Source organism: Leishmania infantum, chromosome 15 (assembly GCF_000002875.2).
Source record: "Leishmania infantum JPCM5 genome chromosome 15".
In the NCBI taxonomy this organism is placed as follows: Eukaryota; Euglenozoa; class Kinetoplastea; order Trypanosomatida; family Trypanosomatidae; genus Leishmania; species Leishmania infantum.
The window spans coordinates 566,557-579,634 of NC_009399.2; the positions used below are offsets into that span (position 1 = coordinate 566,557).

Here is a 13,078-nt window from a genome sequence, read left to right on the forward strand (position 1 = left end):
CAAAGTGCCCTCGCAGGTGCCAGTGTCTGACTGTGAGCCAGAAGCGGCGGTGGGGGAGGGGTATAGAAAGGCGCAGGGAAGCTCAAGGGCGATGGTGAAGGTGGGAAAGACAGAGACAAGCTGCGTGTCTTGGCCCCGTCCTCTTCGCTTTTCTTTCCTTGCTCTTGCGTCCCCCAACGCCGGCAAAGTCCCAGTGCGCTGCTGGGAGCCGAGAAGTGTGTGTGTGTGTGCAGTTCACTCTTTGTGAGCGCGATGTCCGCACGCGTGTGTGAGAGGGCGGGGCTGGTGTGCGAGAGTCAGGGAGAGGGACATGGTGGAGCGGTGGAAAAGGGCAGCCCACGAGAGCGGGTCGAGAAGGGGAAGAGGTAGAGCATGGATGTATCCGTTACCGAGGGCGTGGCAGCTCAATGATGGGGCCACTGCTAGTCCGTCGATCTGCCTGGTGTTGGCCAAGGCGTGGGGGATGCAAACGCAGAGCTAAGCGAGGGAGGGAGGGGGAGGGGTGGGGACAGGCAGGTGGCGGAGCGGCAAAGGTGAAGTACAGACGCATCCACGCATAAAAGACGTCTCATCTGCCCCCCCTTCCCTTGCCGTTTTCGACACACGCACGCGCAGGCACGCATCCGTTTATATGTGCACCGACATGCACACACCGATATATATATATATATGCATGTATCCAAGCCTATAAATATATACATATATGCATATACGCAGGGACATAGAGAAGCAGGGGGTACACATTCACGCAGGAAAAGAGGTTCGACGGCCAACGGCGTAGTTAGCGGAGGTGAACGACAGGAGGTGGCGTGGCGGCAGCCGTGGCGGCCAAACGACGAGTGTGGTGGCACCGACTCACAATAAGCGAACACGCGTCCAGGCAAAGACGGGAAATTCAGATGGAGAAGAAGAATCGGAAGGACAGGCGTCGGATGCGCTCTGGGAAACAAGGAAGACGGAGGGTGGAGCTGCGAGCGCACCAGCGGCGCGCTGGCACTCATGTCACTAGATGAGTCCTCCCTTTCCTTCGCCACCGTGAGAGAGGGGGGAGAGAACGCTTTAAACTGGGGCCATTGAGCGAGTCGGCATACTCGTCTCCATCGACCCGACTTCCGGGGTGGTCTGTGCGCGGTCGTGCCGCTTGCACCGAGAGGGCCACACCGGTCGGAGCAGAGTGCGTCCTCCATACAAGAGCAGACATACCCGCATGCGCTTGCGCTTGTGCACAGGACGGGAGTGAGGAAACACCTTTCCTTCCACTTTCCTGTCTCACCGGGTGGATACATGAAGGGGTGGGGTGTCGCGGGACTTACTGTGAGGGCACGGATAGCGGCAGCGACGAGGGAGGAGGGACCCAGAAGGCGCACTGACGATCGAAGTGCAGTTATCGCTCGCAGTGGGCAAGGGAATGTAAGAAAAGCGCCTCCGTCGTCCGTCCCTCGCACCCTCGGATCTTGCCGCACGCGTATGAGCCCCGCGGAAGGCGAGCGAAAAGGATCCACACACACACGCGCGCGAAAAGGAAACCAATAAAGGAAAAACCTCCGCAGGGACCGGTGCACGCCCACTTGCTGGCGCAGGACGGAGAGCGGAGGAGGTGCGGAGGTAAGCAGGAGAGTTGACCGTCGGCACTCCCATGTAAAAGACGCCCTTTCACCACCATCGAGCGGGCCCGGAGAAGAGGGAAGCCATTCGCCGCGGAAAAGAAGGTCACGAAAGGGAGCGTTAGACTGCAGATGATGAAAACATGTGCGCTCACTTCCGCACGAAGATACTAACGACAGTAAGAATCGGCGAGATACATGAGCACGGGAAAGGGTACCAAGAACCTTCAAGAAGGCAGTGCACCGGTGCAAACGAGTTCGCGCGAGAGCGAGGGGAGGGTCAGCAGCAGATGGTATCGCGACCGGCCCTCTTCCCCTGCCACGTCACCACTCCATCCGCCTACTTTCATCGCATGCGCGATGGACGCACATCTCCCCTTTAGGTTCGCATCACGTTGGCGAAGTTCTTCTTTTCTAGCAGGTACGCCTTGAACAACTTATCCACTACCAAGTGGTGCTTGAGATTGATGCGACGGTCCTCGGCAAGCATTTCGAGCAGCTCGTCGCTCACGCGCGCCACGGTGTTGGGCTGGACGTGCTCGCACGGCGTGTCGTGCACAGGTGAAAATCGGTCCAGAGAGTGCGTCTGCTTCGCACTAGTGAGCGTTTGCGTCGGCTCACCACAGCTATCGGCGGGCTGTGCACTGTCCAGCGGCGTCGATGGCATCTGCGTGAAGACGCCGCGCTTGCTGCTGGTGTTTTTTTTTCTGTTTTTTTGCCCGGAGAGGACTCTGTGCAGGCGAGAGAGAGAGAGGACAACGGAGTGCGTGTGGGGCGGAGGGGGGGGTGTTGAGGAGGGGAATGTCTTCAGAGTGAAAACTAAGAAGAGCAGCGCATTTATGGGTCGATGCTGCAACGCCCATCCCGCGGTAACAACGGCAGCCGCACGACGAGGAAGATGAAGAAAAGTGGAGAAGAGGTGGAGAGACGTGTGCACAGAGGGTATATGGTATGCCCTCAGGGTCTTCATTGCTTTCTCCGTTAGGTGCGGCTTCGCGCGGTAGAGGTGCTCTACATTTGTGGACAAGAGCAAGAACGCAACGGCGGCAGAGGCTGGACACGCCGACGTACGGCACATGAGAGGGGGCATTTTGGACGTGTAGCGCAACCGCGGACTGCCCGCTTCGTGGTTTACGTTATACATTGGTTGCTCGCAGCGTCGCATACAACAACGTCAACGTAGAGTTAGCCGGCACATCTTCTTCGCTTGCGCATCGGCACTGACTGCGTCTCTTATCTCTCTTCGCTGATCTGTTAGCCTTGATCTCCTCCGTTCCCGGTCAAGGGCATGAGCATGTGTGCTTGAGCGATGTGCGATTAGAATGGGTGGGCCAGTCGTGGTGGCATGCGTGGCGTTGACGGGCCAATGCTAGCAGCAGGCTACGGAAAAGGAAAAGATCCAACACACACATACGCACACATGCGAACAGTACGACCGTTCCCCCTCCCCACTTAGATCGCAGATGCTTGCCTTTCCAGTTTTCAGCTCCTTCTCCCCTGCCGAGCGTGGTCAAATCGTGTCACACCGCAGTCACGCTCGTCTTGCTGGTGAGCCGGAAAGATGAGCGCAGGCAAGAAGGAGAGAGAGCGATATGGCGATGATGGCGGTGCGAGCCGCAGCACAAGAAGGAGAGGCACATATCTTGGAAGAGGCGGTAGGGAGGTGGTGGTGAGGGGGGGGGACAGCTGGTACGATGGAGATGAGCCGCCGCCTTGCATACACCCGATTGTGTGTGTGTGTGTGTGTCACACCTGCTATTGCCGTGCAGCGCTGCAGACCAGAGCACCGCCACTGCGTGCGCTGCCCTCCTCCCTGTCCTCTGAGCCGCCTCCGCCGCCTTTCTGCAACAACAGCGCGCGAAAAAAAAAGCTGACGAAGAAGAGAGGCGGGACCGCCCTCTGCCCGTGTTTCCTGCTGCGTCGGTGCCGCTGCTGCTACTTCCTCTTCGCAGGCACCGGCTCGGCAACGGTGGCCTTGCTTTTGTCCTCGCGCAGGCCCAGCACTCGGTTCATGACGAGGTGGTCGGCCGTCGTATCAGGGTCGACGACAAAGTACCCGAAGCGTTCCGCCTGGACCGACTCGAAGTGCTTGAAGTTCTCGACGCCCTTCTCCGCGTACCCGTGCGACACCACCTCGCTCTTCTCGTCGATGAACTTGAGAAACTCGGGATCGATGGCGGCACGGTCGTCCTTGAGAAGCGCGTTGTACAAGCGCACCTCCACCGGCGTACATGCCGTCGCGCTCACCCAGGAGATATTTGTCTTCGGCTTGTCTTTACGCTCGAAGTCGATGTCTACATGAATCACCATCGGCTGTCCCTTGGCGTCCACCTCGAAGCTCTTGCACACAACGTTGCCTGAGTACTTGAGGCCCACCACGCGTGGGCCAGGAGCGAGTCCGTAGAACTTGCTGTTGTCGTCGTCTGTGTGGAAGTCACTGCGGTCGACGTAGAAGGTGTCCGTAAATGTCAAGGCGCGGCTACCGAGCTCAGGCTTGCGCGGGTGGTTCGGGCACTCGAAGATCCGCTCCCCCTTCCAGTTGTCCACCACCACCTTGATTGGGTCAATCACCATCAGCCGGCGCTCGCAGCGCTCGTCGAGGTCCTCGCGCAGGGTGTTCTCCAGCATGCTGATCTGAATTACATTCATGGAGCGGGTGATACCAACCAGCTCGCAGAAGCGGTTAATGGCGGCCGGAGTGTACCCGCGGCGACGCATGCCAGCAAGGGTGAGCAGGCGGGGGTCGTCAAACCCGCGGACAATGCCCTTGCGCACCAGCACGTTGATCTTGCGTTTCGAGAGCAGCGAGCCCGTCACGTTGAGGCGGCTGAACTCCCACACGTACGGACGCCACAGGTTGAGCTCGTTCAGCAGCCAGAAGTAGCTCTCGCGGCGCGTCTCGAACTCCAGCGTGCACAGGCTGTAGTCGATGTCCTCGAGCGAGTCAATGAGGCAGTGGGTGAAGTCGTAGCTTGGGTAGATGCACCACTTGTCCTTGATGTGCGGGTGCTCGACGTACTTGACGCGGTACGCAATGAAGTCGCGCATGTTCGGGTTGTCGCTCTTCATATCGGCCTTCACGCGAAGCGTCGCCTCGCCCTCGGCGTAGCGGCCCTGGCGCATGTGCTTGAAGAGGAGCAGATTCTCCTCGACGCTGCGGTTGCGCCATGGGCTGTCCTCGCGCTGCTCCCGCTGCTGCTTCAGCTCGTCTGGCGTGCTGTGATCGACGTAGGCCTTCCCATCCTTGATGAGCTGCACGGCGAAGGTGTGCAGCTGGTCGAAGTAGTCGGAGGAGAAGGTGACCCAGTCCGGTTTCCACCCCATCCAGTCCACCATCTCCATGATAGCGTCAATGTAGACCTGATCCTCCGACTCAGGGTTCGTATCGTCGTAGCGCAGGTAGCACTTGCCACCGTGCGCACGTGCGCTGCCGAAGTTGAGGTTCATGCTCTTGGCATGGCCAATGTGCAGGAAGCCATTCGGCTCCGGGGGGAAGCGGAAGTACGGCTTCCCGCCGGTGACCTTCTCGTGCGCCTCGAGCAGCTCGCGCGTGTTCCGGCACCCCGGGACGGGACGGCCGTTCTGCAGGATCGACAGGTCGCGCTTCGTCTCCATTTCTTTCACTTCTGCAGCTGCCGGTCCCGCCATCTTTGCCAAGCGCGGGCGGAATAGGCGGAACGTTGTTTTCGTAAGTGTCGCAGGGGGGGGGGGGTTACTCTGTGTACGTGGTGATGGGCGCGTGTGCTCCAGCAGCGATACGTGCGGTGCAACGGATGGCCCGGCGTCGTGCATGCTTGTCAGCGTGCAATGTCGGAACGAAAAACAGAGCGAGAGAGAGACGGGCACGCGTGCGAGAAGTAAGCAAGTAAAGGGCGCGGGCGGACGTGTACGGGGGGAAGAGTAGAAGGAGAGGCAACACGTGTAAGTCACGACAGTCCTTGGCATTGCGGTGGCACACGCCATCTTCCGCTGGCGAACTTCGCACTACACCACACGCGCAGGGGAAAGAAGAGCGCCTACACTGACCGCCTCACCGTCACCTTTCCTTGCTGCTGTGCATGGGGAGAAGGGGGAGGGGCCTGCACTGCTGGCAACTAACATCACGAAGGTTTGATTGTGGTTCTTCTGTTTTAGCGCCGTGGTTGCGCATGAGGTTGGATGATCACCCCCCCCCCATTCATCGAAGACGTTGTCGAAGCGTTCGGCGGCACACGAACACCATGACCACAAACAGAAAGCGTGCAGAAAAGGAAATGAAAGGATCGAGCAAGCATCATCGCGCGCGCGACACCTTCACTCGTGCACTCCCTCTCCCTGTCTTGAGACGACCTCAAGCGCACACGCATCAGCCATGCATGCAGCAGATACAAGGAAGAAGGAAGATCCCCAAAGCACGCGCCGCACGTCGCCGCTGTTGGGGGAGGGGGGGGGCTCCACCTTCTCTGTAGGAACGCCTCTCTTTTTAGTCAACTTCTATGCTTTGTGCGTACACGCAGACAGGGAGCGAGCGAGCGAACGGGGGGGGGGGTGCGCACAGGCACACGTACATACACACACCAGTATCGCAAGCACGTTCCTACACAATTTAAAGGCATTAGTGCCCCTCCCCCCTCCTCCGGTCTTCCACTCCACGTCATTTCTGGCTGCTCGTCGCTCCAAGCGTCCGCTTCTGCGCGTGTGCAACTTCATCTGAAGGGTGTCGTCTCGTCCTTCGCCTCCCTCTCTTCGCACCTCTTAGCACGCCGTTGGGCATAAGAAGGGGGGCGTGTAGCGCACACACCTTCTCAAGGATGAACACGCACCCGCCCCTCAGCGCCTTTTCCCGGTGGCGACGCGCTCTGCCTGGCGGCCCTCCCGCTGAAGTGGACAGGAAGCCAAACAGAGCATAACAGTACACCAGCGACAACGAGGCGTCATGGTGTACTAGGTCTGTGTGAGAGAGGCGGTTTTCTATGTCTATGAAATTGAGGGAGGGGGAGGGAGGGCTCATGGAAGCGGTGGCCAATGAGGAGGGGTGGGAGATGACCCCTGTGAGCATGCAGGATGGGGGAGGCAAGACGTAAACGCACAGACACAAAAGTCCAGTCGATGCAAAAAAAAAAAGAAACCAACGACGGCCACGAGCAGTCGGTGTGATGGCGGGAAGCATGAGGAGCGTGGGGAGGAGGGGGAGGACGGTTCGTGTGGCAACACCACGTCTTGACCACACACGCGCTACAGGGGAGGGGGAGGGGTGCCTTCGTAGCACATAGCCCCCTCCTTTCACCACTTCGCTCTGCTACATCCATCCATACGTCGCTTTCACTCCGCATCGTCCACCTTGGGTGCCAGGTAATAACGAAGGTAACCGACGTTGTCGATGCCGTACTCCACCATGCAAGGACTGTCCTTGGCAAACTTGAGCGTGACGCGCTCGCTGAGCGTCGAGCCCTTGGCAAAGATGCCCATGAAGCGGAGCGCAAAAGAGAGCGTGATGGGCTCCTCCATCGCCACCTCGACCCCGATGGCGCCGTTGCCGCCCTCCGCCTTGTTGTACCTGCGAGAGATGGGCTCGTGCTCGTCCTCGTCCCGGGCCTCCGCCTTCACCTCTGATTTCACCTCCGACTTGGCGCTGCGATCCGACACGCCGGCGGCCTGAAGGAATGTGTAGCCCTGCCCAACATCGCCCGACGAGCTGAACTTCACGCCCTCCTTGCTGATGGCGATGGTGACAGTGTCGCCGAAGACCTGCATGTCGCGCACAATCTTCGCGAACTCGGCGGAGTTGAGTGTGACAGTGCTGCGGTAGTCCATCTCAGGAATGCCCATCGACTCCGCCTCGATTTCGAGCAGTTTCAGCTGGTACTCGCACTTGCGCGTCCTCTCCGGGTTCTCAGAAGTGAGGGTGACCACGTCCGAGTCATCGTCATGACGCAGACTGAGGCTGTCGTTGCCGTCGACGATCTTCAGCACCTTGGAGAGGGAGGCAAGGTTGAGGCCAAGAATAATGTTGCGCTCGCACTGGTACTTCACAAAGCAGTCGTCGCGCAGCAGCATGTGCACGAGGGCAACGTGGCTGGAGTCCATGGCCTGAATGGACAGACCCCCAGGGTTGCAGTCGAAGTTTGCCTCATTCACCAACCCGTTGATGCACTCGACCAGGCGTTTCCACAGGCTGGCGTACTGGACCTGAGCCTCGAGCATGATGAGGAAAAGTGGCGTAGAGGTGCTTGCGCGAAAATGACGTGCTATGCTGTACAGGGCGCAGGCGTGTGTGTGTGTGTGTGTGTGTGTGTGTGCAGACGGTATGCGTGTATGGGTGTATATGTGCGGCAGGCTGACGTGAGCGGTGGAGCCCATGACGATTTGTTCACGTTCGTGGACGGCGATGATGGCGGTGCCGACGCCGAGAAGGTGAGGGACAGACGTATGAAGGAATAACAAGCGAGGCAAGAGGCGGCGGATGCCGCACGTGATGCAGCCAGTGGCGCATGGGCAGATACGCACATGAAGCGAGGCGAAGGTGGTGGCAGTGGTGGGGAGGTGAAAAAAGTCGCACATGCGAAGAGCTCGAGATGACTCGATGCAGCAAGATGGGGCAACGAAAGGCTCGGGCGCCTTTGGGAGGTGGAGCGCCGGCACATCACGTTGCAAAACGGCTTGTTGTTTGACTGTTTTTGTAACGAAGGCAGTAAAACCTGAGTGGTAATCGGTCTTCCGCGGATGCACGTGTACGTTATCGTGTAGCCTTAGGATACAACAACAACTACGCATACACGTGCTTCCAGAGAGACAGATGTACAAACGGTTAAGAGCACAGGCGAAACCGTCTTACAGCGGCGCCGTGCCGGTCGTATTGTTGCTGAACGTGTGGTGTGCTATACGCGGCACTCGGACAGGCAAAGAGGGGCGAGAGGCAGGTCAATCTCTTGCTGTATCCAACTCTCTGCCGACGACAGCATGCCGCACAGACGTGCCGGTACCAAAAAGCGTTCACGTTCTGCTGCCTCAGCATCACGGTGGGGGCTGCACGAGCAGGCCGCTCGGGTCTTCACGCACCAGGAGCGGGCAGACGTTCATTTTAGTGTAATGCTCCCAAAAGACCTCCACAGCAGCGGCGCATTCGTCGCCGAGCACGAGGGCGAACACGGCGTCGTATCCGCCGGCGCCAGGGCATCCAACCGCGAACACACCCGGCAGAGTCGCCGTGTCGTCCAAGAGATCGGTCAGCTCTACAGGCTCCACCTTCACCTCCGCGGCCAAGCCCATGTCCCGCAGTAGGGCACGGCTACGGGCTGCGCAGCGGGACGCCTCGACGATGCACTGCATCGACTCGCCGTCTGCCTTGAACAGCGGCAGCGAGGGCACCTGCTGGAGCGCTGCCATAGAAGCCGCGTAGGCGTCCGGCTTCGCTGCCGCCTCGTCGATCATGCGACGCAGAGCGGCGATGTACGCCTCGTTGTTGCGACGCAGCTGCTCCCAAAGGTTGTCTGGGGTGTCAGCGACAGATCTGCGCCACGCCACGATCTTTGCGACCATGCCAGGAGTGCTGGAGCCACCTTGGTGCACGTCTCCGAGGACCAGCTTCACACCAGGCGGTAGGCGGAACGGCTCGGGCGGCACCCACACCTCTTTCATGTCCACACACCGCCTCAGTGTCTCTACCTCCACCGAGCTCGGCGGCTGAGCACTGTCCATCATCATCGATACGCGGCTCGCAGGAAAGCGGCGGTAGGCGCACGTGCCGTAGACGGCGGTGTACACGTCGAAGCCGCTACCGATCTTGCCCTGTGTGACACTGTGAGCAATCTGGGCGATACGGTGGACGTACTCGTGTGAGCACCCGTCCGCGTTGAAGTGGTGGCACAGGCACGCCACGATGCTGGTCGTCATGGCCGCAGACGACCCCAAGCCGGTCTTGGAGACAGCACCGACCAGCGGCAGGTGGGGTGGCAGGGCGCGCAGGTTGGCCACGTTCACGTCCTTCCCTTGACTCTCTAAATAGTTGCGTTGACTGTAAAAGTTGTTGTCAGCCAGGAGCTCCACCCAAATCTCGCCATCGGTGCTGCTGCCCAGCGACTGGGCGGCTGCCACGGAGTACAGGACAGCGTTGAAGATAAACGGGCTCCCCGACCCCTCCGTCTGCTTCACCGCGACGATGCCGGGCGCTGACGTATCGGCGACGAAGCAGAATGACTGACGGAACTGCGGCGAATTCATGTGCATCGTCGTTTTCCCCGAAGCGCCGGCCGTTGTGGACTCCGCCTTGACGATGCGCGTCGTGAAGCGCGCGTTCACGCCGATCGAGACGCCGACATTGGCCGGGGTGCACGACTCCACAATAAGGTAGCTACCAAGGATGAGAACCTTGCCGGGTGCTGACGCCTCCATTGCCAATAAGTTTTTTTTTGAGCCGGGAGTGGGGGGGGAGGGGGGAGAGGGAGAGAAAGGATGGCAGACAAGAGGGGCGTCGCAAGCGAGGAACAGGGGGAGGCTGCGGCAGTGGTTAACTATGGAAGACACTTGTTCAGGCAAGCAACCATGCGTGCATACAGAGAAAGAGAGAGGGCAGAAGATGGTGGCACGCGAGCACAAGGTATACGATGTGCGGCGTGTGTCCGTGTCTGTAAAACCGGCGAGCGTGAGTGTCGCGCCACGGGAGATGGTGAGAGAGAAAGAGAGAAATGGGGAGGGAGAGAGGGAGAGAGGGAGAGAGGGAGGGAGGGAGGGAGGACACACACAGACAAACAAAAGGCGATGACAGAAACAGATGTGCTCGAAGGGGCAGAGGGGAGACTGAGAAAATAAACTCTGCGCAAACCTAGACAGACGCACGCACATACACAGAAGGAGGCAGAGGGAAAGGGGAAGAGAGAGAGTCAAAGTGCTTCATCGTGGTAAGGATCATGGCAGGATGTAGTGCCTGGGCTCAGCTGCGCTGCATTAGGTAATAGACGCGACAGGCTCTATCAAGTATCGCGGTGCCCATTGCCGTCTGCACCAGGCGGCGGCCCAGGGACCGCGAATCAGCGATGTCCCCGTCCCACAGCAGGATGAGAGGAGTGACACAAGAACAGAGGAAGGAGATGAGGAGTGTCTTCGAAGCTGCAGTGTGGCAAACGTGCGCGAGAAGGCAGAAACCCCACAGCAGAAGAGGGATCCTAGAACAAAGAGCCGAGACACATAAGCCGTGTGGTGTCGCCAGGGTCCCTGCAGCAGAAGAGGCGCTGTGTAAGTCTTAATATTCAAACGCGGGGGGGGGCGCCACCAAGGCACTGGTCGGAACCCGCACACAAGAATCCAAACACTTACAGACGCACATCAACGCGCTCATCATCTCCGACTTCGCCATCCCTCCGGTACCAAGGGAAGAAGATGGGGAAGAGAAAAAACAGATGGCAACGCATCGCTGTACGGCAACAGCCCAATTCTGCGCGCAAGCGCAGACACGCAACGCAGTTGGATTATGGATCAGCGATGGAAGCATCAGAGAGAGAGAGAGACATGGAGAACGCGATAGGGGAGGATAGGGGGGTTTGCTCCCTTCCCTCCGCCCCCCCACGTATCCCGCCTCTTCTCCGTTCAATGCTTGGATTCAAGCTCCTTGAGCAGGGCCGGGTCCACAACGACAGCACGCTTCTTGCGGCGTGCCGCGGCCATCTCCTCCTCCGTCGGCGGCTCGGCCACCACCACAGCCTCGCCGTTCTCTTGCACGGCACCGCCCTCGACGTTGATCTGGTGAAGGCGGTGGAGGTAGTAGGAGGCGCACAAAGCAAACGTCCCGGCGCAGAAGAACACGACAAGGAAGAAGACGTACCCGCTGCGCCTCGTGCAGCACCACGAGGCGCAGTCCGAGATACGGGGGTTCAGCAAAGTGCACATGCCGCTCGCCATGCAGGGCTCCCGCGCGCACTCAGCGCGCAGAGAGGCGTAGCCGCTGCACTTGGCTGTGCAAGACATGACACCTTTTTGTGTGTGTGTGTGTGTGTATGTGGTGCAGTTGGGTGAGCGGCTTCGATGCGGCGAATCAAAAGTGAGCGAAATCGAGAGAGCACGCGTGCTGTTAGTGGCATAGGACAGCCGCGTGTTCAAGAGGGCCGCATACACGCGCAGACGCAGACACGACGACAGGCACTGCGAAGCCCTCCGTGGCTGTAAAAGAAAGGGCACAGAGAAGTCGACAGAGGCGGATAATAGTGAGGGGTGGGAGCGATGTGCGTGTTTGAGCTGCACACACAAAACAAAAACACGGACATCTCAACGTGGTGAGACAGCGAAACAGATATGGTATGCGTGAGAAGCGTGTGTGGCGCCTCACACAAGGGGAGCAACTTCTCGGCCACCTTCCCCTCTCTCCGCTTCTACTGGTGGGTGCAGCACTGGAAATACAGCGCTGAGAATAGCAACAATAGCACCCTGTCGCGCAGAGGTGGCGAGGAGTGGGAAAGAGAAACATTCTTGTGGAAGGATAAAGGCACGCATCATCCGTCTCGCGCCCATCTGCATCCTGTAGAGCCCATCCTTCAGTGTCGGCAAAGCCGACATATGCCACGGCTGCGCCAACAGACCTCCGTGAGTCAAGCACACGAAGATAGAAAACGCTTCTCCGGAAGGCCGATTCGGTTGGCGGTTAGCCTGGTTCGCCTGCCCACACTGCGCGCCCTCTCTTTTAAATGATTTTCTTATACCGATTAATCTTCACTCAGAATTACAGAGAAGGAAAAGATAAAGACGCTTCACGACTGCGGAGCCGTGCGCTTACACATACGCGAGACTTCCTATTCGCTTCTCGGCCAAGGAATCTCCGTCCTCTTCATCACAGGACCACAGGAATGGCGGAAGAGAGGCAGGGGGAGGGGCTTCGAGTGCACCAGGCGACGCAGAATGTCCCGATTACCGACACAGACACACAGTGGTAGACGCGGGCCATCAGCAGCAGCGAAAACGTGAGGCATATAGGAGACAGCGTGCCGTCACCAAAGCGAAGGGAGTGGAGGCCTCTCTTCTGATTCGGCTTTTGTGGCTGCATAGCGGTGTGCATGTTTCTGCCGCCGCTGCCGCTGCCGCTGCTGTCCCTCCCACTCTCTCGTTTAACTACTCTAGCGAAGAATCCCAGAAGACAGAGTCCCTTCATCGCTCTCTCACTTTAACAAGCGAAAAAAAGCGAAAACAAAAAATGTCGTTATAGAGCTTCTTCGATCAAACTGCACCACAGGACTTCCGCCGCCACCGCCGCCGCTGCAACCCTTTCACAGGAGTGACGACATGCACACCGCGCAGCCCCGCATGTTGGCCATCCTCGTTCATCAGGAGGCGCTGTCGCACGGCAGTCTTAGCTCGAGTGCCACAACAAAGAGAACAGAAACACAGGGAACATGCAAAACCAGAGAACAAGGAAAGCCACCTCAGAGCAAGCGCTCAATCTCGAGCTTCACTGCCTGCACCTTCGCCGCAACAGGGCTGTTCTCGCCCTGAAGGATGGCTAGCGCCACGAC

General features: G+C 59.0%; 6 protein-coding genes across 6 annotated transcripts in view; all 6 read right to left on the reverse strand.

The window, feature by feature from the left end:
- Nucleotides 1-1,983: 1,983 nt before the first annotated feature.
- LINJ_15_1480 (conserved hypothetical protein) lies at nt 1,984-2,271 on the reverse strand (the record flags this gene model as incomplete). The annotated part of the gene is made up of 1 exon (XM_001464434.1): nt 1,984-2,271. The coding sequence occupies one exon, from the start codon at nt 2,269-2,271 to the stop codon at nt 1,984-1,986; it is 288 nt and encodes a 95-aa protein (XP_001464471.1).
- A 1,268-nt stretch (nt 2,272-3,539) lies between these two features.
- Nucleotides 3,540-5,252, reverse strand: LINJ_15_1490 (putative glutaminyl-tRNA synthetase; the record flags this gene model as incomplete). Its single annotated transcript, XM_001464435.1, has 1 exon — nt 3,540-5,252. One exon carries the CDS (start codon nt 5,250-5,252, stop codon nt 3,540-3,542), a length of 1,713 nt encoding a protein of 570 aa, XP_001464472.1.
- Nucleotides 5,253-6,905: 1,653 nt separating this feature from the next.
- Nucleotides 6,906-7,787, reverse strand: LINJ_15_1500 (putative proliferative cell nuclear antigen (PCNA); the record flags this gene model as incomplete). Its single annotated transcript, XM_001464436.1, has 1 exon — nt 6,906-7,787. The coding sequence occupies one exon, from the start codon at nt 7,785-7,787 to the stop codon at nt 6,906-6,908; it is 882 nt and encodes a 293-aa protein (XP_001464473.1).
- An 810-nt stretch (nt 7,788-8,597) lies between these two features.
- On the reverse strand, nt 8,598-9,974 carry LINJ_15_1510 (putative phosphomevalonate kinase protein; the record flags this gene model as incomplete). The annotated part of the gene is made up of 1 exon (XM_001464437.1): nt 8,598-9,974. The coding sequence occupies one exon, from the start codon at nt 9,972-9,974 to the stop codon at nt 8,598-8,600; it is 1,377 nt and encodes a 458-aa protein (XP_001464474.1).
- A 1,191-nt stretch (nt 9,975-11,165) lies between these two features.
- On the reverse strand, nt 11,166-11,543 carry LINJ_15_1520 (conserved hypothetical protein; the record flags this gene model as incomplete). Its single annotated transcript, XM_001464438.1, has 1 exon — nt 11,166-11,543. The coding sequence occupies one exon, from the start codon at nt 11,541-11,543 to the stop codon at nt 11,166-11,168; it is 378 nt and encodes a 125-aa protein (XP_001464475.1).
- A 1,445-nt stretch (nt 11,544-12,988) lies between these two features.
- LINJ_15_1530 (NPH2/RS6-like protein) overlaps nt 12,989-13,078 on the reverse strand; it is a gene marked incomplete at both ends in the record, with an annotated part of 381 nt that continues 291 nt past the window's right edge. The window contains one exon of the mRNA XM_001464439.1: nt 12,989-13,078. This exon is cut by the window's right edge and continues 291 nt beyond it. Coding sequence (XP_001464476.1) covers nt 12,989-13,078 — 90 coding nt within the window.